The sequence below is a fragment of the Salvelinus fontinalis genome, chromosome 4, assembly GCF_029448725.1.
Source record: "Salvelinus fontinalis isolate EN_2023a chromosome 4, ASM2944872v1, whole genome shotgun sequence".
Classification (NCBI taxonomy): domain Eukaryota; kingdom Metazoa; phylum Chordata; class Actinopteri; order Salmoniformes; family Salmonidae; genus Salvelinus; species Salvelinus fontinalis.
Genome location: NC_074668.1, coordinates 59901281 through 59926010, shown reverse-complemented (window position 1 = coordinate 59926010; position 24730 = coordinate 59901281). Strand labels below are relative to the sequence as shown.

General features: G+C 43.2%; 1 protein-coding gene across 5 annotated transcripts in view; it reads left to right on the top strand.

The window, feature by feature from the left end:
• The first annotated feature begins 2883 nt into the window (after positions 1 to 2883).
• Positions 2884 to 24730, top strand: part of LOC129854096 (activating molecule in BECN1-regulated autophagy protein 1A-like) — a 99229-nt gene continuing 77382 nt past the window's right edge. The window contains exons 1-9 of one of the 5 annotated variants that reach the window (XM_055920750.1): positions 2884 to 3349; positions 3530 to 7954; positions 8655 to 8852; positions 8959 to 9017; positions 9129 to 9312; positions 10509 to 10681; positions 10832 to 10898; positions 10981 to 12494; positions 17712 to 17798. In XM_055920750.1, coding sequence (XP_055776725.1) covers positions 8721 to 8852; positions 8959 to 9017; positions 9129 to 9312; positions 10509 to 10681; positions 10832 to 10898; positions 10981 to 12494; positions 17712 to 17798 — 2216 coding nt within the window. In that variant the 5' untranslated portion in view covers positions 2884 to 3349; positions 3530 to 7954; positions 8655 to 8720. The other 4 variants (XM_055920752.1, XM_055920748.1, XM_055920751.1 and 1 more) reach the window with 4 other exon arrangements.

The following is a 24730-nucleotide window of genomic DNA, read 5'->3' as shown; positions in this document are numbered from 1 at the left end:
TGCATAGCACCATACATGCCCTTGATTGGGGGACTTTGAGGATAACAGAGTAGAGAAACTCTTATATTTGCCCTGCATATTTGATGCTCCATCCGTAGTATTGCCAATGCACTTGCTCATGTCTAATTTGATTTTATCCACGACATCTGTCAACAACCAGACAAAGTACTGTCCAGTGGATGCCTCACACTTCACAACAGCCACAAGCCTCTCTTGTACGACATCTGTCACATCTCAATGACAAAGCACTAGTCTTGAGAAGTTATGTCCTGAGTTGTGTCGATCTGGGCTGAGAACATTCCAGCTTGCTCAATTTCTCTTAACATGGTCTCTTGGATAATGCTCTGCATTTTTTGAGAGGAGTGTGACTAGAGAACCTCTTGCCCCAATCTGATGTAGGTTCTTGCTTTTCTCAATGAATTCAGTGAGATGTTCTTTCAAGCACACGTCATACTTTCCCAGCAGTATTATCATCTCCAGGGAATTACCGTGATCGATACTGGTGTCCTCTAATGCATACGAGGCCTCAGACTGCATCCCCCTGTAACTGAGCCCCCTCTTGCCAATGACTTTCACCATGTCTACGACACGTTCCAGCACCTGCCTTCCCCTGTGTACCTGCTCTCTGTGGGCAGACACCTGACTGTCACTGAGCAGACTTTGAATGTCTGCTTTGGAGGACCTTAAAAAGTATGCCTCTGCACTACTTCTGTGGATGTTGCTCTTCTACCCTTTGGGGAACATGTTTCCAATCCGTCATTCCACTCATAAAAATACTGCTGTTAGTAGGCTTCGCAAATGCCATACAAACTGAACAGTATTATACATAGCTTTGATTGTATGACAGCTATTTTCGATTGGTACCGTCTTTAAAACAGACAACCCTCTGCACCACAGAATTTTTTGATTCCTGCATAGGGTAGAAACAATGTTTAGGTCATCTGACTTTGGTCTCTTGAAATAATCAAAAGTTGGTCTAACCTTCCCTGGCTCCCTCTTCCACTGAAACGGACCTATCATCAACCTGGATATGAATAAAATAATATAAATGAACTAAAAGGCCCAATTTTGAAACACTAAAAACACAGCAGCAGGCCCACTATTTCATATCAAGTGATTGAATGACAACAAAACACGATTTAGTTGTGTGACTTCACTCGCCATTCACACCGTGAGTTTCAATGCATTGTCTAGAAAGAGGGGAAGTGGTAGGAACCGGTGGCGATGAGGATCATAGTTAGCAAATCACTGTTACCATATTCTCCCGCACAAAATATGAATTTGAGAGGGAAAGGACTTGATTGGTTTTACAATATGTACACTATTTGCAACCAATGTCGGCGAAATCTAGGGAACCAGACCGTTGCTATGCGTCAAATTGAGTTTCCGCTATCCGGTTTGAACACCCAGTTAGTGAACGTCTTTACCTCAATTCTTTCTGGTACATTTACACAGCAGTAGCTGACCAATAGTATTTGCATTTCACTCAAATTCGAATATAACATGTTGTATTTGGAACACATTTAGTGCAGCCGAAGCGGTAGATATGTGCCCATCTTTGGCTTCGTTGTCCTCTCCGTCTACTCTTTCACCCGCAAACCGGGTTGTGCCATCTTCCTCTTGCCGGTCTAGCACTTCAATGTTAGCGTCCGTGTCACTAGTACTACTACCACCGAATAAGTCGGTTCGTTTTTTTTTTTTTTTTACATTCACTTGCATTTGAGTGAAGACTTGACTCGTCTCTTAACTTGTCAACCCCACCCTCACATTTTTCACTCTGCTTTTTGTAAGAAATTGTAATAGATATTGGTAACTTGTTTTAACAACTTCTCAACACAAGCTATACTTGACACAACATGCACCCATCCCCCACTATACCCCCACTCTTCGTACCCTTATAATAACCACAGACCCACACACTCCCCTCCCCCATGAACAGGCCCCTGTTAAAACAAACGCACATGCATTCTGCTCGAGGTTGAGACTAAGACAAAGAACTGTGTTAAGAGCCAATGGAACGTCGACATCAGGCCCGGACAGGACTACCCACGACCCAGATCGACCAATCGGAAGGCCAGACTACAAGATCAACCTACTTTACTTGTTGCATATATAATCAGCACAACATGTTTAGAGGCCTCTTCTCCGACGATTCCATAAGAATCAGACAGAAAGGGGCTGTGCTGCACGTTTTGCCAAATATCTTTACACTTGAATAAACTGCCTTATTATACAATTATACACCTCGTCCTATGTCTCAACTTGATCTCCTGTCTCCAGTAAATGTTTTATCAACATTTTCCATTTTCAAATCGTAGCTAGTTTGAGCTGTCAGTGTCAACGTGAGCTAGACAAAAGGGGCGTGCCTAAGGTTTGCATAGATGTTCGTTTGGAATAGACCCACCGGCCTGGGGGAAAGGGCTGGCCCGTGTCGCTCAACCTTCTGCCAACTTTTTGATAAGTAGTAAAAAATAAATTAAATTAAATGCGGCCCACCGGCCCAGAGGTTGACTAGCCCACCATAAATTCTCCTGGGGCTCAGTCCGCTACTCCTTGGTACCTAGCTAGCTTCATCTGGCTAGTGAGGATCGACCGGGTTGTGAAGCTAGCCACAATAAGGATAAGGCACAAGTGGAATTTGCTTTTTGCCTTCAAAATAAAAGTATAGTAACGACCCTGGGTTTACAAGCGCGGATTGACTCCGCCGCAGGAGCATGCTTTTGGGGCACAGTCGATGGCGTGCTGGACTTCCGGCTAGAAGGTCGAGGGTTCGAGGCCTGCTCCCTGCTCGTTTTATTACAGTATGTAATTGACAGTAATGCAAATAGTAGAATTATGCCATACTTTTATTTTGAAGGCTAACCGCAAAGTCCACTATTGCGTCTAATCCTTATTGTGGCTAGCTTCACAGATGGGTCCGACCACCATTAATCAAATAAGAAATGTCTTGTAAATGAGGGTTATTTTAGATGACACCTAGCTATATAGTTGCTAACTAAAGCTACTGTAACAATGTAGTTTTGCTGTGTTTTTGGGAAAGAACATTGTTTGCATCAAATCCATCAGCTCGCTAGCTTTTTTTTTTACGACCAGTACTGTTCAGAGTTTGAGGAAGGGAAGGTGCGCGAGACAACTTCACCAGCATCATAGCATACGTATCGATGAATCGTTGCGACATTAAATACGAGTGATAATTTACGTAGTTACACTAATGAACGTGTAAATTATGTGACGTGCAGTCAGTCAAGATCCTGATTGCGTGTCAAATAACACTTGTTGACCAAAGACCCAAACAGCGTCCCATAGAAGTCCTGTTTGAAGATGAAACGACTACGAAACAGCACAGCAAGTAAGTGAAAGAAAAATGTTTTGATTATGTTTAACTTGTAACGGGGACATACAAAATGCCAAGAAAATAGCTTTTTGGTGTGTGTGTATGTAACCTTTAACTAGGCAATTCAGTTAAGAACAAATTCTTATTTACAATGACAGCCCGGATGATGCTTGGCCAATTGTTCGTTGCCCTAAGGGATTCCCAATCACGGCCGGATGTGATACAGCCTGGATTTGAACAAGGGACTGTAGTGACGCCTCTTGCACTGAGATGTAGTGCCTCAGACCGCTGCGTCTGTGTTTGAACTATACTAGAACACTTAACGGGCCAATTTTAAATCTGTATCGTTTTTTTGTCAAGGAAAATATCTTACAAAAATGTAATATCAGTGCATCACTACATGGGACAGGAGTTAACATAGTGAATCACATCCCTCGCCAAGGTTGGCCACCAATACTTCTTGGAGATGGATTGAGTAGTACGAGTAAAACCTGGATATCCAGCGACAACGTCACTCCTTGCGGGTGGTTCTGGTTGCCTAGAAAAGACAGTTCCTGATGAAATTGTCAATGCTCTGCCTTGACATATAGTTGGTTGGCCAGGAGACGTTCCAGGACTACTCGGATGTGAGCCTCCAAGGTAGCCGAGCAGACCAGGATGTCGTGGATATAGACAACCACCTGGCGTCCGAGCATGTACCGGAACACCTCGTTGACGAATGCCTGGAAGACTGACGGCGCATTGGCTAAGCCAAAAGGAATCACAGAGTACACGTAGTGACCAGACATTGTGCTGAAAGCCATCTTCCATACATCCCCCTCCCGGATGCGGATGAGATTGTATGCACTCCGCAGGTCCAATTTGGTAAAGAACCAGGCCCCGCAGAGCTGTTCAATAGCTACCGGCACCAACGGGAGAGTAATGGTACTTGGTGATCTCATTCAGTACTCAAATCAAGACACAGTTGTAATCCTCCACCACACAGCAGCAGGAGAGGTGGACGTGTGGATGAAACCTTGTTGGATCGCTTCACGGATGTAATCCTCCATGGCCTTAGCCACAGACAGGATAGATGCGTCTGTGCAGGGTCCGCAAGCAAGTCAATGGCACAGTCACGATGAGGGAGACAGGTGGTGTGGGTTTTGGGAAAAAACCTCCCACAGGTCCTGGTATACCTCCAGGATGTTGGGCTAAAAGGCAACCACAGGACTCAACCGACATGGAACTGGAAAGCAGGTCCTCCAGCATTCGGGTGCCCAGTCCGTGATTGTCATCCTCATCCGTCGCTAATGAAGGGAATGTTCTCATGATGGACTCCACGGTGAGGGGTCCCGGATCCTAGTAGATGCGCCGATCATCAAGGTCTTGAACTGGAAATAGAGGAGAACGGGTATGAGGTGACATTCAGAGAGGGACTGTAGTCAATAAAGATCCGTGGCACCGGAATCCACTAGCACTATTTTTAAAATAGATTTTTATTTAACTAGGAAAGTCAGTTAAGAACAAATATTTATTTTCAATGACGACCTACACTGGGCCAATTATGTGCCACCCTATGGGACTCCCAATCACGGCCGGTTGAGATACAGCCTGGATTCAAGCCTCTGGCACTGAGATGCAGTGCCTTAGACCGCTGCGCCACTCGGGAGCCCTCTAGAAACATACATGAGGGACAGCCAACTTGTGGGATTGACACAAAAAAAGGGGGTTTGGTAGAAAGCGATAAATGGAATACTCACATCTGCCCCAGGAGGTGGAAGAGCACACGTTCGTCCCTCTGCTCTCGTGGATCCCGAGTTGGGACGTACCGGACACTGCTGAAGCTCCCCTTAACAACAATAGGGACAGAGCCCAAGCGGTTGCCGTCTGCATCACTAAGCCGCGGGGGAGGCGTGTGACCACTACCTCCAAGGGCTCAGGCTCTGATACAGAGTTGTCACTGAAGGAAGGACAGAAGCGATGGCACCGATGCTCCCGAAGTTAGTTATCCAGACTGATGGCTATTGCAAGGAGTGCATCCAAGGAGGTTGTCTTCCCGACATGCAAGTTCCGTCTGGACCTCCTCATGCAGTCCTCTTCTGAAAAGCATACGGAGCGCCAGCTCATTCCATCTGCTGAATGCTGCTACTGTCTGGAAGGTGAGCGTGTACTCAGCAGCGTTCTGGGCATCCCACCATAGTTGGAGTAGGCACTCACAGTGCCAGGAACCCCTCATAAGAAGCCAGGACACCGGGGTTAACACCCCTATTCTTACGATAAGTGCCATGGGATCTTTAATGACCTCAGAGAGTCAGGACACCCGTTTAACGTCCCATCCGAAAGACGGCACCCTACACAGGGCAGTGTCCCCAATCACTGCCCTGGGGCATTGGGATATTATTTTTAGACCAGAGGAAAGAGTGCCTCCTACTGGCCCTCCAACACCACTTCCAGCAGCATCTGGTCTCCCATCCAGGGACTGACCAGGACCAACCCTGCTTAGCTTCAGAAGCAAGCCAACAGTGGTATGCAGGGTGGTATGCTGCTGGCTATATAGGGGAGGTAATCAGTGAAGTGCTAGAGTCCAGGTGTGTCTCATGATGAGGCGCAGGTGACCGTAACGATGGTGCCAGGTGTGCGTACTGATGGATGTCAAAGCCAGTGATTAGTAAACCTGCCCGGCGAGGGGGAGCGGGAGAAGACATGACAATGCTTTTTGGCCCTAAACAGAGAGTACACAGTGGCATAATACCTGACCACTGTGACTGATCCAAAATTAAGGAAATCTTTGATTATGTGCAAGAGACACTTATATTCCTCATTACACAGACCCACAAAGAATTTGAAAACAAATCTAATTTTGATAAACTCCCATATATATTGTGTGAAATACCAGTGTGCAATCACAGCAGCAAGATTTGTGACCTGTTGCCACAAGAAAAGGACAACCAGTGAAGAACAAACCCCTTTGTAAATACAACCTATGTTTGTTTATCTATTTCATTTGTTTAGGCAATGTAAACAAATGTTTCCCATTCCAATAAAGCCCTTCAATTGAAATTGAATTGAAAGAGCACAGGGGTTCCAACTGACTCAAACAGTTGAATTTGAGATGAGGAAGACTGTTTCAGGCCAACCAGAGTTACTCCTAACAATACAATGCTTATCTTTATAGAACATATTATGATCGAAAATTAACTAATTAGCCTCTTTGAATGTCTATAACTGTATACCAGACATAGTGACCATCTCACATAAAGAAATGCATGTCGATGTCTGCTTATTTATATCTAGCTCTCTGGGGTTAGGCCTAAGCTTATCTTCTTTCAAATAGGCTATACATATATACATATAATTTATTAAAATGTAATATTATACAGTGGACACCGAAGCCCTGATACATGTAGTGCTCAAATCCCTAACAGCTGAACCGTGAGGTGCAAATTATTGTTTTAAGAAAGTAGCATAAAAACAATACCCAATAGGCTATAGCGTTTTGCGTATGCTGCACATCGAAACACAAGGAATAGTATTTTGGTAATTTGTTATAGGCTGTTTTTAACGACACTTAAATGTGGCTCATTTGGCCAAAATCTTCCCTGTCACGTCCGGCGCTAAAATTTCCTAAACGAAACTCTGAAATATTGTTTTTAAGAAGATTTTACAATATTCGCATGAAAATCTGTCGCCAATTGGATGGAAACCTAGCTAGTGCGCTAATCCAGTGTCACTTTGACCATGTATGCACATCATGGTTCACCAGCAGCCCCAAACATCTAAAGAATAACCTACCAGCCAAACAAGCTTGTAAGAATTGTATGTTAACTCTTTTGATACTCATCTGGAGGTTGAGCATTTTTTTTTATCTATATCTGTAATTTGTCTGTATCTATGTAATTGTATATGTATTTATGTTAAAAATAGGGACCACAATGGAAATAAATCCCGACTATATTGTGCAATACCGGTCACTTTTACAAATCTTGGTGTATATGTATTTTTTTAAACTTTCAAATCAATTCAAACTGTGCAGCAGCTAAAATGTTATGCTAGATCAGCGTCCAGTGTTTTAGTAGAAAACGTGTTCTCTTTGAGATTAAAGCTTTTTATAAATCATTATAGCACATATGACAACCATAAGGACCATTATTGTATATTGTATACACCGTTTGGATGAGCACCAGTATCCTATGGCCCAGACACAGTTTGGAAAACGCTACGTTGTATAATCATGAACTTAATATGTATTCATGTTTTCTGTAAAACATATAGAAATGGCGATACATGTAGATTATAAATACATTGCTTACTTTAAAGCAAAATTGACCCTTTGTAAGCTAGCTATTTCTTGCACTGCAAAAAAGCTATCGGTTTTGTGGCACCCAGCTATGTTCCTGTGTTCAACTAGTAATGCCTGATGAGCTGTGGCTGGTCTGGCCAGCTGGCTAATGTTTTGGAGAACATAGCTAATAGCTAGCCTAGCTACACTGCTAGCTTGTTAACCACAGTTGGTCAACACAATATAAAAACATCGGAGAAAATAGACCATAATTATACGAGATAGTTTCAGGTGCTATTAAAAGTCGAATATATGTAACTTGCTAAGTCGACAAGAACATCCAACCGTAGCAGTGGGAAAAGGTAGGGGCATGGTCGAGTATCGCTAACGTTAGCTAGTTATGTTAGGCCAATGCAATGCCTTGATGGGGTTGGTTGTCAACGCCAGCTCTTGCTTGAGTTGGACAAACGCTGGCATGTTAGCTAGCTAGTTTATTTGGAGACAGGTAGTTACAGATTGTAACACAAGATAATGTGATTTAACCCCAAAATATACTGGTAGTTACAGGCCCGGTTGTACAAAACGTTGCCAGATTTTTAAACTAATAACCAACCTGTTATTGGCGATACTATCTTCGTCCTCCAGTATAATGACCCACATTTGTTGGGTTAAATCACATTATCTGGTTTTACAATCTGGAAACAGATAGTTAACTAGCATTTTTAAGTTTCATGACAGCCTGTTTTGGTTGTGGTTCTCTGTATTTCGGGTGTTCTGCCTGAACCCACACCACCACAGTTGTTTTGCCATTAACGTTATGTTAAAATTGTGTAAAACTAACAGATTCTCATTATTCATGCCACTTATGGCAACGTTTTCATCAGCACCTCATGGCTGTTAACAAATGAGAACTGCAATGATTAGGTAACTAATAATAAAAAAATATTTTTAGCTAGCTAGTTAGCTTCAAACATGGTTATGTCATCAACTGCTGGATTTGGCAAGGTAAAGGTGTAGACTACAAGCTAGCCACAGACACACTTTCATATGGCTTTTGCTTAGACCCTTTGGTGACTGAGCCCAACAAACACCAGTGTGAAGGAGAGGAATGAAGGTCTGATCTTTGAGATGACTGTCTACCCAAATAATTCGGTGCGGATCTTATCTGCCCGGGAGCGTGGGGCCCGTGGTCTTGGCTCCCAGCGCCTCCTGCAGCAGCTTGTTGAGGAGAAGACCCGGCGGATGAAATGGCAGAGTCAGGTAAGGAGTATCCTTGGCGAGGCATGGATGGAAATCGTGCAATGTAACAAGTTTAACTGACATGAGTGGGCACTTTTTTGATGTGCGCTCATTTTATTTTCCTCAGAAAGTGGAGTTGCCGGACAGCCCTCGTTCTACCTTCTTGTTGGCTTTTAGCCCGGACAGGTCAGAATGTCATCCTATAAAATGTTGTATACATTTTCTGTCTGGAGGAAGTAGAAAGACACCAAGACTGGAAGATTGAATGTTAACTGTTAATGTTTTCCTTTCATATAGGACCTTAATTGCCTCCACTCATGTCAACCACAACATTTATATCACCGAGATTAAGACAGGGAAGTGTGTTCACTCTCTGGTGGGCCATCGCCGCACTCCTTGGTGTCTGACCTTTCACCCTACCATCCCTGGTTTGGTGGCTTCGGGATGTCTGGATGGAGAGGTTCGCATCTGGGACCTGCATGTGAGTGGCTGTCATCTTCTCATGCAAAGGAACCTCAGGGACTACATGTGCTACCATAGACTTAATTAGATGACTCATCTTTGGGAGATTCTCCTAGACTCCTCCGTCCTCCTCTCCTCCGTGAACTGGAAACCGATATGTGGTTGAGGACGGTGTCAATTAATTAGTAGGCGAATGGAGGAGTTTGCTCACTTCCTTGATACACAAGAGTATTCCACTCAGCAGCTAGTGCAGAAGTGTTTTAAAATCCACCACACCCCCTTTGAATCAGCTGTTTTCTCGAAGGAGAAAGCATGCACACATTTAAAAAGGATACGCCACTTATTATTTAATCTTCAAAATGTCTTCGACAACTAGCTGTATTTGTTATTTTGGGATTTCACCCCTGTAAATGTAATTTGCCTTATGGAGTGGGGAGTCTCATTTCATACAAGCTCATTTGTTTCTTCTCTTTGCCTCCACTCCTCGATTACCTTTAAACTTTTTCAAAAGCAGGACAGAGGAGTTGAGCAAAGCCAATTGAGAATCTCTAATTTTATCTGTCCCATTATGGCACCTGTAAGAGCATGTGCAGCGCCATTGAGGCCATCTTCATTTTGAAATAGTCTATTTTCATATTTTTTTGTGTTTTAAAATAGCATACAACGTATATTGGTGTTTTACCGCCACCTGCAGTGCAGGAGTCCTGGGTCAGATCTTGTCATTCATTTATTGTGGCCACAAGATGGCGGTGATACAGCTTAAAGCCATTTACAAACCAGGTAACCCAATTTGAAGAAGAAGCCTCTGAATGAAGAAGAATGCTCTGAGTATTTGCTGATCACTCCCAGCCCATATGAATCCCCATCCTGTTGACTACTTTAAAGTGGTGGAAGCCCTCTATAGAGTACCACAATATGAGTTATAATACCCATAAAACCTAGAGGTCAAACAGGGAAATGGGTCCACATTTTTTTTTTTCTCTCTGTTATTTCATTTTTCCTATAGGGGATTTTAGAAACACTTAAAATAAGTGATGTTTTGGTGCTGGTGTAGGTAACATGTCCTCTCTTGCATCACAAGTTTTATAACTTACCAATCGATTTCTGTGCATTCTCTTAAAAATAGTTGGATGACATTCTGGGTTTTTGTGCATGTGCATAATATTGACACTAATCTTCTTCTTTTGAACATTGTGTGGCCCCTGTGATGCCCAGGGTGGCAGTGAGAGCTGGTTCACTGAGAGCAATGTGGCCATTGCCTCCTTGGCCTTTCACCCTACTGCCCAGCTCCTTCTCATAGCAACAAACAATGAGGTTCACTTCTGGGACTGGAGTAGGAGGGAGCCATTTGCCCTGGTCAAGACTGCCAGCGAGACAGAGAGAGTCAGGTCTGACAAAAAGCTCCACCTTCCTGATCTCCCTATCATTTCCACAGTGTTCGATTATTTGACTTGTTGAAACTTTGCTGCAATATCTGAGTTTGGAAACCGAGTCAAAGCCAAACGTAGCTAATGACACATGCAAATGCTCTGTTGCAGACTGGTGAGGTTTGACCCACTGGGTCATTACCTGTTGACTGCTATAGTGAATCCCTCTAACCAACAGGTGAGACTGTTTAATACTTTACATTATTTGAGGTCAGTTGTGTCATATCAAGAACATTGTGTTCCTGTTGTGTGCTTTTCAGCAGAGTGATGATGACTCTGAGGTCCCCATGGATAGCGTGGAGATGCCCCACTTTCGCCATCGATCCTTCCTACAGTCCCAACCGGTCCGCCGTACCCCCATTCTCCACAACTTCCTGCACATCCTGTCATCGAGGAACTCCGGCTCACAGTCTGAGGAACAGCATCCTCCTGCACCCGCTGCCAATAGTGCTGCTGACTCTCCTAGTCTTCCCTCTGGACGTTATTCTGCCCTGCAGAATCGCTCCCGACCCCCCTACCAGGGTTGTGTGCAACACCTTGGTATGGTTTGCTTCTGCAGTCGGTGCTCTGCCACCCGAGCCCCTTCACCATCTGGGGAGGACCCCTCTGACCCTGAGAGCCTGGAGGCCCAGTCTCATGCCTCCACCTTCTCCTCTGCTCGCACTGAGCCCCGACAGCCCTCTGAGCCTCGCTCCTCACACCGTCCCTCTGCCTTCAGCAGTGTGTACGGCAGTGCTAGAGGACACTCTTTACGCACTCCGTCTTCAGGCCTTGGCCAGCGCAGCATCCCAGGCCTTATAACCAACCAGAGCCACCAGCAGCCAGGCCGGGAGTGCTCTGGGCGACTGGCGGGGGCAGACTGGATGGGCAGTATGCTCAACATGCGACCTGAGCGTAGTGGGGGTCTTGGGGTATCTCCACCCAGGACTAATACATCCTCTGTCAACCTGCTGTCTGTGCTGAGGCAGCAAGAGGGCTCCTTTCAGTCGCCTGTCTACACCTCTGCCACAGAGGGAGGAAGCTTTCCCCCAGCAGTAGTGAGCCCTCACACCAGTGGAAACAGCTCTGTAGATGGACCCAGCACTAGTAGTGGACACCACTCTCTTGGGGAGGGAGGGAGCAACAGCCCCACTTCTATCCGTAACGTGCTGCAGTGCAACTTGAATCGCTACTTCATGGAGTATGATCGCATGCAGGAAATGGAGCAGTCAGGTGGTGCTGGTGGAGAGAGCAGCCAAGAGCAACAGACACGGGAGATGCTCAATAATAACATAGACTGTGAGCGGCCTGTCACCCCCCATTATCAGCCCCCCAACAGCAGTGATGGTGGTTCTGGTCCCTCCCGCGGCCATATGAACCGCTGCAGGGTCTGCCACAACCTGTTCACGTTTAACCAAGGTACGCAGCGCTGGGAGCGCACCGGTCAGACCCCATCACAAGAGGGGAGCACCTCATGGCAGCCCCCAAGCCCCAACCCTGCCTTTCACACAATGAGGCAGACGATGCTACATGTTCCACAGTCCTCTGACACGAGACAGTTAGCACAGCCACAGGCCAGTGCTGATGAACCTGGAGGGGACACAGCCTTCCCTCACCGGGGAACCCCTAGCTCACAGAGAGAACAGGCGGTGGGGTTGGTGTATAACCAGGAGACAGGCCAGTGGGAGAGAGTTTACCGACCGTCTGCTAGTCCAAGTCCAGCGGTGAATGTACCACAAGAGGCCTTAAACCAAGAAATGCCTGACGAAAACCACGATGACGATTACCTGAGAAGGTGAGAGAATCATGTGTTAAGTTATGTGTTATCGATATTTTGTGCAATTTGTTAAATGAAAAATATAATTGATAGCATAGCTTTTTCCAATATGCTGGAAGTAGCATGAATGGCCTGATGGCTGAACTCTGACTTTGAGGCAGTACCAGATGCAACATTCAACACATCTTATAAGCTTCCCAGTCTGCCCTACCACAAGACGTACACATCATCCCAAGTCACCCCATGCTTGTCATTAGTCTAATCATACAGGCATACTTTGCATGTCTTGCTTTTGTGCTCATTCAACTGTGCATCTCACATCAGTATCCCAGATTATATATATTTTTGATTATATCCCTTAATATGGTAATATTTCCCCCTCTTTTTAAATGCATTTTTATTTTTTGTTGACATAAGGCGTTTTCCAAACTTGTGCAGTCATTAGGGAATTTTTTTTGGAAAGTATGTTGGACAATTAAAGTATGCTGTACCAGTCAAAAGTTTGGACACGCCTTCTCATTCAAGGCTATTTCTTTATTTGTATTATTTTCTACATTGGAGAATAATAGTGAAGACATCAAAACTATGAAACAACACACATGGAATCATGTAGTAACCAGAAAAGTGTTAAACAAATAAAAATATATTTTAGATTTTAGATTCTTCAATGTAGCCTCCTTGATATCAGCTTTGCACACGCTTGGTGTTCTCTCAACCAGTTTCACCTGGAATGCTTTTCCAACAGTCTTGAAGGAGTGCCCACATATGCTGAGCACTTGTTTGCTGCTTTTCCTTTACTCCGGGGTCCAACTCATCTCAAACCATCTCAATTGGGTTGAGGTTGGGTGAATGTGGAGGCCAGGTCATCTGATGCAGCACTCAATTACTCTTCTTCTTGGTCAAATAGCCCTTACACAGCCTGGAGGTCTGTTGGGTCATTGTCCTGTTGAAAAACCAATGATAGTCCCACTAAGCGCAAACCAGATGGGATGATGTATTTCTGCATAATGGTGTGGTAGCCATGCTGGTTAAGTGTGCTTTGAATAAAAAAACACTGACAGTATCACCAGCAAAGCACGATCACACCATCACCTCCATGCTTCACAGTGGGAACCACACGTGCCGAGATCTTCCGTTCACCTACTCTGTGTCTCACAAAGACATGGCGGTTGAAACCAAAAATCTCAAATTTAGACTCATCAGACCAAAGGACAGATTTCCACCAGTCTGATGTCCATTGGTCGTGTTTCTTGGCCCAAGCAAGTCTCTTGTTCTTATTGTTGTCCTTTAGTAGTGGTTTCTTTGCAGAAATTCGACCATGAAGGCCTGATTCACGCAGCTCCTCTGAACAGTGGATGTTGAGATGTGTCTCTTACTTGAACTATGTGAAGCATTTATTTGGCCTGCAATTTCTGAGGCTGGTAACTCTAATGAACGTATCCTCTGCAGCAGAGGTAACTCTGGGTCTTCCTTTCCTGTGGCGGTCCTCATGAGAGCTAGTTTAATCATAGCGCTTGATGGTTTTTGTGACTGCACTTGAATAAACTTTTAAAGTCCTTGACATTTTCCGTATTGACTGACCTTCATGTCTTAAAGTAATGATGGACTGTCATTTCTCTTTGCTTATTTGAGCTGTTCTTGCCATAACATGAACTTGGTCTTTTACCAAATAGGGCTTTCTTCTGTATACCCCCTACCTTGTCACAACACAGTTGATTGGCTTATAGAAGGAAAGTAATTCCACAAATGAACTTTAACAAGGCACACCTGTTAATTGAAACACATTCCAGGTGACTACCTCATGAAGCTGGTTGAGAGAATGCCAAGAGTGTGCAAAGCTGACATCAAGGGAAAGGGTGGCTACTTTGAAGAATCTCAAATATACCATATATTTTGATTTGTTTAACACTTTTTTTTGGGGGGGGGGGGTTATTACATGAGTCCATATGTTATTTCATAGTTTTGATGTCTAAACTATTATTATACAATGTAGAAAATAGTCTAAATAAATTAATGTGTAGGTGTCCAAACTTTTGACTGGTACTGTGTGTATGAATTTACTTCTGCCAAAATGCCTTTAGTGAAGTTATTACACCGAAGGCCATTGCGCTAAGTTTTTGCAAACTGAATACCATTCAAAAAGCCTACAAAAGTTCAAAAACTACAAGGTCGACAATGTGTCGCTTTTCATACAGTAGTTTTTTTGCGTAGAGCTTTCTTTTGGCTGATTGTGATACTTAACAAGTGGGAAGCTCGGACCTCATCTTTCCACAAGTTTCCAAGTTGGAAATGTCACAGTTGTATTGAATGCAGCATTACCCTCAATCTCGTTAATGCTGAGTTCCAAGCAGGGACGCATCGGGTCCCATTTTTACAGTCTTTGGTATGACTTGGCCGGGGATCGACTTCCCATTGTTCCAATCAAATGGTGGACGGACACAAGCTAATTTGTAATGGACCTGTAGAAGCAGGACTGTCTCCGTGTTGCTTCTCAGTTTTCCACTTGGTGGCAGTATGGTACTGACTAGATATTTAGAGATGATTGCCCAGACAGCTCTGCCTCCTGTGGCAACTACCATTGACAACTTTCTAGAATAGGAGTAGTTAGACACAGGCTATTAGGATTGGTTTGGGAATTAGCATAGGTATTTGCTGTGAACCCTTATAAAAGCTATTTATTGAGCAAGTTGTTTTATTTGTATTTGCACAAACTATGAGGATATGAAGGGCTCTGCAAAACACGACACAAACTGAATTCTTCCACTGCTCTATTGTTCGCAGCATAATTCAGTCTTTGACTGGTTTTATCTTCATTGATGGCAGTGAAGAGTATTAAAGACATTGATTAATTTTCTAAATGCAACTTTACCCATGCTAGCCCAACCCATCAGTTTCTGGAACCAATCAGATGGTCTAGAATGGATTTCCATTCTAGACCAAGTCGTCTGGAAGGTACTCAGATCCAGACTCATTGCGGAGAAGAAACTAATGTCCTTGGGCGTGGCGTTTTGGTGGAGCAAGGAGTTTGAGTAGCCAGGCAAGAAAGTAATGCCTATTTTAGGAAACGGTGAAATATTTGATATCTTAATATTTGCATAACATTTAGCTACAGTCATTGAAAACACACACGGTAATTGTTTTTTTTCCCCCTCTCATTTTCCTTCTCGCTTCAATCCCAATCCATCCCCTGTGCCCTGGAAGGTTGCAATTAGCCTCTGTTTCAAGGGCAGTGTTGTGAACTTTAACAATGTGAAGTTGCCCTTCCTGCTCAACCCCTCATTATCTAGCCTAATGCTGGGGCTTGTTGTGTGGAGAGCTCTCCAGCATCCTGAGGGTGCTGCTCTACTTTGTCTGACACGAGGCCAAAGCATTGGGTTTAATCTGTAGGCCGTCAAGAAGCGTCTGGAAAGCAAATTACCAAACTGAAGTTTGGTTCTCTGTTTTGTTCACGTCTCTTTTAGATTCCAGTCTGACTCACAGCTGCAGGTTACCCTAAATGGAATATGTTCAAGGTTTTATGTGACTATATTAATGATATTTGAGCTTTAGGCTAATTTGTGTTGTTGAGCCTACATGGGCACAATGGGTTCTTTCTTGTGTCCACATTCTGAAGTCAACCTTCTTTGGGCAAGGCATTGATATAGCAGATTTAAAAGTGATTTAACAAAATGAATAGGCCTAGGCTTATATTAGGCTGCATTTATTGCAGTAATTGCTTTTTCAATGAGGTGTTGGCTACTGTATTCTTAGACATTTTCTGACTTGTTTTGAGGCCAAAAGACTAGAGCAGTTGAGGTTATAATCTAACAATTCAATATTTAGTGCTTTTTTTGCATACCAAACTTTCCTCAAAGCCACAAAAGTATAAAGGCCATTTGTTATATTAGTTGCCTCACCATCCTCTGTATAGGAATGGCATTCAAGTCCCGGCTCAGTAAAAGTAAAAGACTGCACTAATTTAATGGGTTGTTAGACAGGGCTGTGACATTTCACATCACTATCATTTTTTTTACTTGATGTGCTGCCGATAATGGGCAAATGAATGTCCCTTAGGAATTGAATGAGTCTTTTTAATTACTAAAATGGTGGTTATAAAAGACTATCCTCCAATGAGCAAGCTGGCGAGGATGTAAATAAATGTGAATCTCAAGGAAGGGATTGCTTTCAGTTATTCCAGTAATTTGGCAATTGTATCCCTCACGGTAATGAGCACGTTGTTTTGTGACTTTGGGGTAAGGATTATGGCAGGAGGGTGGGAACTGCATATTCTGTCTCATTAACATGTCAACCACACAATCCTTTACAAACTTGTTTTAATGTTGACAATGTTGGGCTAGCTCTCCAGCCAATCACTTGAAATAGTCTGCACTGCATATGTGCTATTTTAAAACACCTTTTGAATCCAACTATATATATATATATCTTTTTTTTTTTTTACTTTGCATTCTAAATCTGAATAAATGATTGCCGCCTTTCCATATTTGGAGTCACTTTTTGTCTTAAGGGACACAAATGTCAAATTCAAGATTGAAATTGTCACGTCGTTCCTCCGTTGCCACACACATGTCCCTGAGCTTTTCTATATTCACTCTATTTCAAACGTTTCAGCTTTAATGGCCTGAATAACACCCTAAAGCCAATCTTTCCCTATGAAACATCCAGTTTCATCCAAACTCCAAACTGAAAAATAAGAACTGGACTGCAGAATGCAAGTGGTGAATTGAAATGTTGGCATTGTTCATGGTCTTTGCAACGTCCCTAGTGTGGGAATACTGGGTCTTGATACAGGTTCAGTGCGTCGTCACATGTTTTATTGCCGCCATTATCAAGCATAGTTGATCGGGCTGTTCAGCTGTAGTGCATTGACTCCCATTGTAAATCTATCCCCCAAATCAGCTGTCCCTGGACACAGGTGGTTATAATGAAGAGCTAGGAGACATTCGTATCCATTGAGGAACCTGATATGTAAGGCTCTCTGGTGTGTGTTTTCATTGGGGAGGTATTCATTCTCTTAATTATACCTCTGAAAAGTAATGAGATAGGAGAGAAACATTGTTTGGTTGCGTCAGTCACAGAAATGGATCCTTTTTTTCACTGGAAAGCGGTTTAGACTAGTTGGTGATAATGAATATGGAAAATATTTGAGCTGCTCATTAAACAACAGGTACAAGAACTTTGTGGTGTTTTCATTAGTGGACATGAAAATCTAACCATCCCTTTTGCTCGGTTTCATAGGAGGCTTTTGGAGTCATCTCTTATGTCGCAGTCTCGATATGACATATCTGGCTCCCGGGACCATCCTATTTATCCAGATCCTGCCAGGTGAGTCTTGTGGTCAGTGCTATTGATGTCTTACTTGTAATACGTCATTTATGAGAATATAAAAAATGTCCACCAAGCATACTAGATTAGCATATAGCACACACAACAAGGACCAAAAATAATTTGCCACTTCGATTAATGGGGGTGTAAAACATAGCCGATTTGCCCTCAGGTAGTTTGAGTAAAAATAAATGGAAACTGCAGAAATGATATTGGACCTAAATTTATACAGTCTCTTCATTTTGTCTTCTGTCTAACAATCACTGAACATAAGGGATACCGTCAGGGAGCATTGACAATTGTAAAAACAATGGATAGAGCACCATTTTATGGCAAATATTGATGCCAAGGAAATATGAGACATTTTCAGTTCGGACCTCGGTGTAGTGCTCTAACAGGTGCAGACATGCTAGCAAACAAATGGTAAATGGTCCCACTATCAACATCATCATTTCACTAGCCTCATAGAGAACCAGGCTTCCCTAATCCTGAAGTCTGGCCTAAATTAGGCCAGACTTCAGTGGAAGGAGACTTGGGTGGAGACTTGGTCTAAATCTGATGCCTCACAACACGTCAAACCAATCCAATGCCTTGCTTTGGTTGAGCTGAAGAAGCAGCACTCCCTCAACAGTCATGTGGGGAGGGTTCTGGTGGTGACGTTATTAACATCTATCTGTGTCTTACCTTTCTGATACTGTGATTCATTACACCGGGTCTGCTCTGAGCCTACAGGTTTTGAATTTAGTGTCTGGGATTGAATGCCAGCTGACCTCTAAGGTGGTGCCTTGTGTGGTGGATAGTAGGGCCTAGTCCTCTCAGTAAAAACACATTCATCTAGGGACAGAGCTGCTCCGCTTAGAACCATTGTGCTATATAGAAAATCAATGTGTGACCCAGAGCAGGGACATAATGATCAGTACAGCCAATTTTTGTAGAGAGTGGACAATTGACTACTCACTCTCTGTCGTCATTTGCTTTGACCTTTGATCTTAAACGCCTATCTAGTGGCGAGGATAGCGCCGACACTTCCCTCTCACCTCGTTATTCTCTCTCTCTCATGTATTTATTTCAACTTTATTTAGTCAGGGTGGAGTCCCATTTAAGACCAACGTGTCTTTTACAAGGGAGCCATGCATGACTAACGCTTACACAATCAAGTCAGCATAGGCGCATAGAAAATACAGAACCTTCAAAAACACAATCATAAAAAAACAACCACATTCCTCAGTTAAGAGGTCCTCAACCAACAATCAGAATTTCCCTAAAGGCATATTCAGACTGAATATAAGGATCCGTTAAAGGTTTTCTACTTTGAAAATCCAAAATCTAGTTCCTCTTCCATTTTAATATCCTCAAACATTCAAGAGTAAGAAGTAGCCTAGGCCTATCTGCAAGAGTAACAGTTGAAAATAGTTCCCACATGAAAACATTTCCCATGTGTTCTGCCCATGAACATTTTCTTACATGCTGTCAACCATTCAATACATTGCATTGAGACCGCTGAAGTATCTGGGGTGAAAATGGGTCCTTTTTATGGCCAGTTCCTAGAAAGCCTTTTCTAGGGAATTACAAAAAATAATATCCATTCAACATTGTGAGAAAGCTAGTGGGGCTTTGTAGGTGCTTTGTCATTTTGTAATTTGCCAGTATGGCTTGCATCCAGGACAGAACTACATTGAGAGTAGGTAGTGTCCAAACTCCGATATTCGCTGCTGGTAACCTGTTTCAGCGCTTGACAGTGTCTTTGATAGTGTTTCCTCGTGGACAGAAACAGATATTCATGGCCACTGCTGTTCACCTCCTGGAGTATTGGGAACTCCATTCAAAAAGAACACTATGTACCCTGTTACCTTCTCTTCCCATTGCATTCTGAACTCCAGAGTAGAGATTTATGATTTTAGTTTCTAAGATATCAAAAGATGCTGCCCTGTAATGGAACCTGCCTCCTTTATTTTGGACATTTTGGACATGTTTGTCCCCTGTCACATCAAATTCATAAAGCTTCAGTGGAATTGATGCCAGATCTGAAAAAAACAAATTTGTAGAGTCAATTTAGTAGCCCTTGTGATACTTGCGAGGTGTTGATTTATTTCCTTGTACTCGTTTTCATTTCCAAGCCAGAATTTTGCATTGTAATCCATTTGCTGACCCTCTGGGCATCATGCAATAACTTTTGATTAATGTTACTCAGGTTTTTCCACCTATAAACTAATTTGTGACATGAACAGCTATACAGAGATTGCATAGCAGGTTACACTATAACTTGAAGGAAAATGTACAAAACATCCAAAGTATTGCATGTTCCTTGAGCCCTGGTAATACAGTACAATCACTGGGAAAGCTAGACTGAGGTGTGCACACAACTTGACTAGTGATAATTGCATGGTTGGGTGTTGGTTTTGAAAAACCCTAAACCCTAATCTTCTGCGAGGTAAGTCATCTATTTATATTTGTGGAGTGTCAACATTGACTGTCCCAGACCACCTTGTCTGCTGTCAGCAGCAAAAACGAACATATTTACTTTACTGATTTAGCGATATCTCCTCATTCACCTCTTCTGACTCTTGAGCTTTGTTTACTCAAACCAACATTTTGGATTAAATCGAAATACTGTAGTCTGTGGCCCTAGCCTATAACGTTCCAGTTTAGGCTATTATGTATTTAACATCATACATTTTCCTTGATTTGGGTACTCCGACTAGGCTGTAGATATACAAGCTTTTCAGATTCCAAAACAATTTCCACACAATGTTCTCAGCTTAGCGAAGCCCGATGAAGACAATTGATAGGTTAGCATTTACACTTTACAAAAATGTCTACTAGATTTAAAAAAAGATTTTAAAGAGTCTTTCAATCAGTCAATTGAAGTAAATTCATTAGGCCCTAATCTATGGATTACACATGACTGGGATATATATGCATCTGTTGGTCACAGATACCTTTTTAAAATAAAAAAGGGGGCGTTGATCAGAACTATTCAGTATCTGGTGTAACCACCATTTGCTTCATGCAGTGTGACCTCTCCTTCGCATAAAGTTGATTAGGTTGTTGATTGTGGTCTGTGGAATGTTGTCCCACTCCTCTTCAATGGCTGTGCGAAGTTGCTCGATATTGTTGAGAACTGGAACACGCTGTCGTACATGTCAATCCAGAGCATCGCGCACAGGCCATGGAAGAACTGGGATATTTTCAGCTACCAGGAATTATGTAAAGACCCTTGTGACATGGGATCGTGCATTATCATGTTGAAATATGAGGTGTTGGCGGCCAGGTAGGCCAGTTGAGAACAAGTTCTCTTTTACAACTGAGACCTGGCCAAGATAAAGCAAAGCAGTGCGACAAAAACAACAGAGTTACACATAAACAAACGTACAATCAATAACACAAAAGAAAAGAAAAATAGAAAAATCTATGTAATGTGTGCAAATGTAAGGAGGTAGGCAATAAAAAAGCCCTAGAGGCGAAAATAATTACAATTTAGCATTAATACTGGAGTGATAGATGTGCAGGTGATGATGTGCAAGTAGAGCTACTGGGGTGCAAAAGAGCAAGAGGGTAAGTGATAATATGGGGACGAGGTAGTCGCGTGTGCTATTTACAGATACTGTGATCGGTAAGCTGCTCTGACAGCTGATGCTTCAAGTTAGAGAGGGAAATATAAGGCTTCAGTGATTTTTGCAATTCGTTCCAGTCATTGGCAGCAGAGAACTGGAAGGAAAGGCGGCCAAAGGAGTTGTTGGCTTTGGGGAGGACCAGCGCAATATACCTGCTGGACCGCGTGCTACGGGTGGGTGTTGCTATGGTGACCAGTGAGCTGAGATAAGGCGGGGCTTTACCCAGCCAACGAGAGCGTACAGGTTGCAGTGGTGGGTAGTATATGGGGCTTTGGTGACAAAACGGATGGCACTGTGATAGACTGCATCCAATTTGTTGAGTAGCGTGTTGGAGGCTATTTTGTAAATGACATCGCCGAAGTCAAGGATCGGTAGGATAGTCAGTTTTACGAGGGTATGTTTGGCAGCGTGAGTGAAGGTGTCTGTTGTGAAATAGGAAGCTGATTCTAGATTTAATTTTGGATTGGAGATGCTTAATGTGAGTCTGGAAGTAGAGTTTACAGTTCAGCCAGACACCTAGGTATTTGTACTTGTCCACATATTCTAGGTCAGAGCCGTCCAGAGTAGTGATGCTAGTCGAGCGGGAGGGTGCGGGCAGCAAATGGTTGAAGAGCATGCATTTAGTTTTACTAGCATTTAAAAGCAGTTGGAGGCCATGGAAGAAGTGTTGTATGGCGTTGAAGCTCGTTTGGAGGTTTGTTAGCACAGTGTCCAAAGAAGGGCCAGATGTATACAGAATGGTGTCGTCTGCGTAGAGGTGGATCAGGGAATCACCCGCAGCAAGAGCGACATCATTGATGTTTACAGAGAAAAGAGTCGGCCCGAGAATTGAACCCTGTGGCACCCCCATAGAGACTGCCAGAGGTCCGGACAACAGGCCCTCAGATTTGTCACACTGAACTCTGAGAAGTAGTTGGTGAACCAGGCGAGGCAGTCATTTGAGAAGCCAAGGCTATTGAGTCTGTCAATAAGAATGCGGTGATTGACTACGTCAAAAGCCTTGGCCAGGTCGATGAAGACAGCTGCACAGTACTGACTTTTGTCGATGGCGGTTATGATATCGTTTAGGACCTAGAACGTGGCTGGGGTGCACCCATGACCAGCTCGGAAACCAGATTGCATAGTGGAGACGGTACGGTGGGATTCTAAATAGTCGGTGATCTGTTTGTTAACTTGGCTTTCAACGATTTTAGAAAGGCAGGGCAGGATGGATATAGGTCTGTAATAGTCTGGGTCTAGTGTCACCCCCTTTGAAGAGGGGGATGACCACGGCAGATTTCCAATCTTTGGGGATCTCAGACGATACGAAAGAGAGGCTAGTAATAGGGGTTGCAACCATTTCGGTGGCTAATTTTAGATAGAGGTGGTCCAGATTGTCTAGCCCAGCTGATTTTTGGGATCCAGATTTTGCAGTTCTTTCAGAACATCATCTGTCTGGATCTGGGTAAAGTAGAAGTGGGGGGGAGGTGTTGGGCAAGTTGCTGAAGGGGGTGCTGAGATGTTGACCAGCGTAGGGGCAGCCAGGTGGAAAGCATGGCCAGCCGTGGAAAAATGCTTATTGAAATGATTGATTATCGTAGATTTATCAGTGGTGACAGTGCTTCCTATCCTCAGTGCAGTGGGCAACTGGGAGGAGGTGCTCTTATTCTCCATGGATTTTACAGTGTCCCAAAACTTTTTGGAATTAGTGCTACAGGAAACAAATTACTGTTTGAAAAAGCTAGCCTCTGCTTTCCTAACTGACTGTGTATATTGGTTCCTTACTTCCCTTAAAAGTTGCATATCGCGGGGTGGGCTATTCGATGCTAATGCAGTACTCCACAGGATGTTTTTGTGCTGGTCATGGGCAGTCAAGTCTGGGGTGAACCAAGGGCTATATCTGTTCTTAGTTCTACATTTGAATGGGCCATGCTTATTTAAGATGGAGAGGAAAGCACTTTTGAAGAGCAACCAGGCATTCTCTACTGATGGGATGAGGTCAATATCCTTCCAGGATACCTGGGCCAGGTCGATTAGAAAGGCCTGCTTGCTGAAGTGTTTTAGGGAGTGTTTGACAGTGATGAGGGGTGGTTGTTTGACCGCGGACCCATTACGGACGCAGGCAATGAGGCAGTGATCGCTGAGATCCTGGTTGAAGACAGCAGAGGTATATTTAGAGGGCAAGTTGGTCAGGATGATATCTAAGAGCGTGCCCATGGTTACAGATTTAGGGTTGTACCTGGTAGGTTCCTTGATAATTTGTGTGAGATTGAGGGCAACTAGCTTAGATTGTAGGACGGCCGGGGTGTTAACCTCTCTGGGATATTCGGGACGCTAGAGTCCCACCTCGACAACAGCCAGTGAAATTGCAGTGCGTCAAATTCAAAACAACAGAAATCCCATAATTAAAATTCCTCAAACATATTTTACACCATTTTAAAGAAGCTTGTTGTAAATCCAGCCACAGTGTCCGATTTCAAAAAGGCTTTATGACGAAAGCACACCAAACGATTGTTAGGTCAGCACCTAGTTACAGAAAAACACAGCCATTTCTTCCAGCCAAAGAGAGGAGTCACAAAAAGCAGAAAGAGATAAAATTAATCACTAACCTTTGATCTTCGTCAGATGACACTCATAGGACTTCATGTTTACACAATACATGTATGTTTTGTTCGATGAAGTTCATATTTATATCCAAAAATCTTAGTTTACATTGGTGCGTTATGTACAGTAATGTTTTGCCTCCAAAACATCCAGTGATTTTGCAGAGAGCCACATCAATTTAGAGAAATACTCATAATAAACATTTCTAAAAGATACAATTGTTTTGCATGGAATTATAGATAAACTTATCCTTAATGCAACCGCTGTGTCAGATTTCAAAAAAACTTTTCAGAAAACGCACACCATGCAATAATCAGAGTACGGCGATCAGACACAAAAACAAGCCATACAGATACCCGCCATGTTGTGGAGTCAACAGAAGTCAGAAATAGCATTATAAATATTCACTTACCTTTGATGATCTTCATCAGAATGCACTCCCAGGAATCCCAGTTCCACAATAAATGTTTGTATTGTTAGATAAAGTCCATCATTTATGTCCAAATACCTCCTTTTTGTTCACGCGTTTAGTACACAAATCCAAACTCAGGAGGCGTGTGCAAGTCCATGCAAAAGTTCAGACGAAAAGTCATATTACAGTTCGTAGAAACATGTCAAACGAAGTATAAAATCAATCTTTAGGATGTTTTTATCATAATCTTCAATAATGTTTCAGCCTGAGAATTCCTTCGTCTGTAGAAATGCAATGGAACGCAGCTAACTCTCACGGGAGCT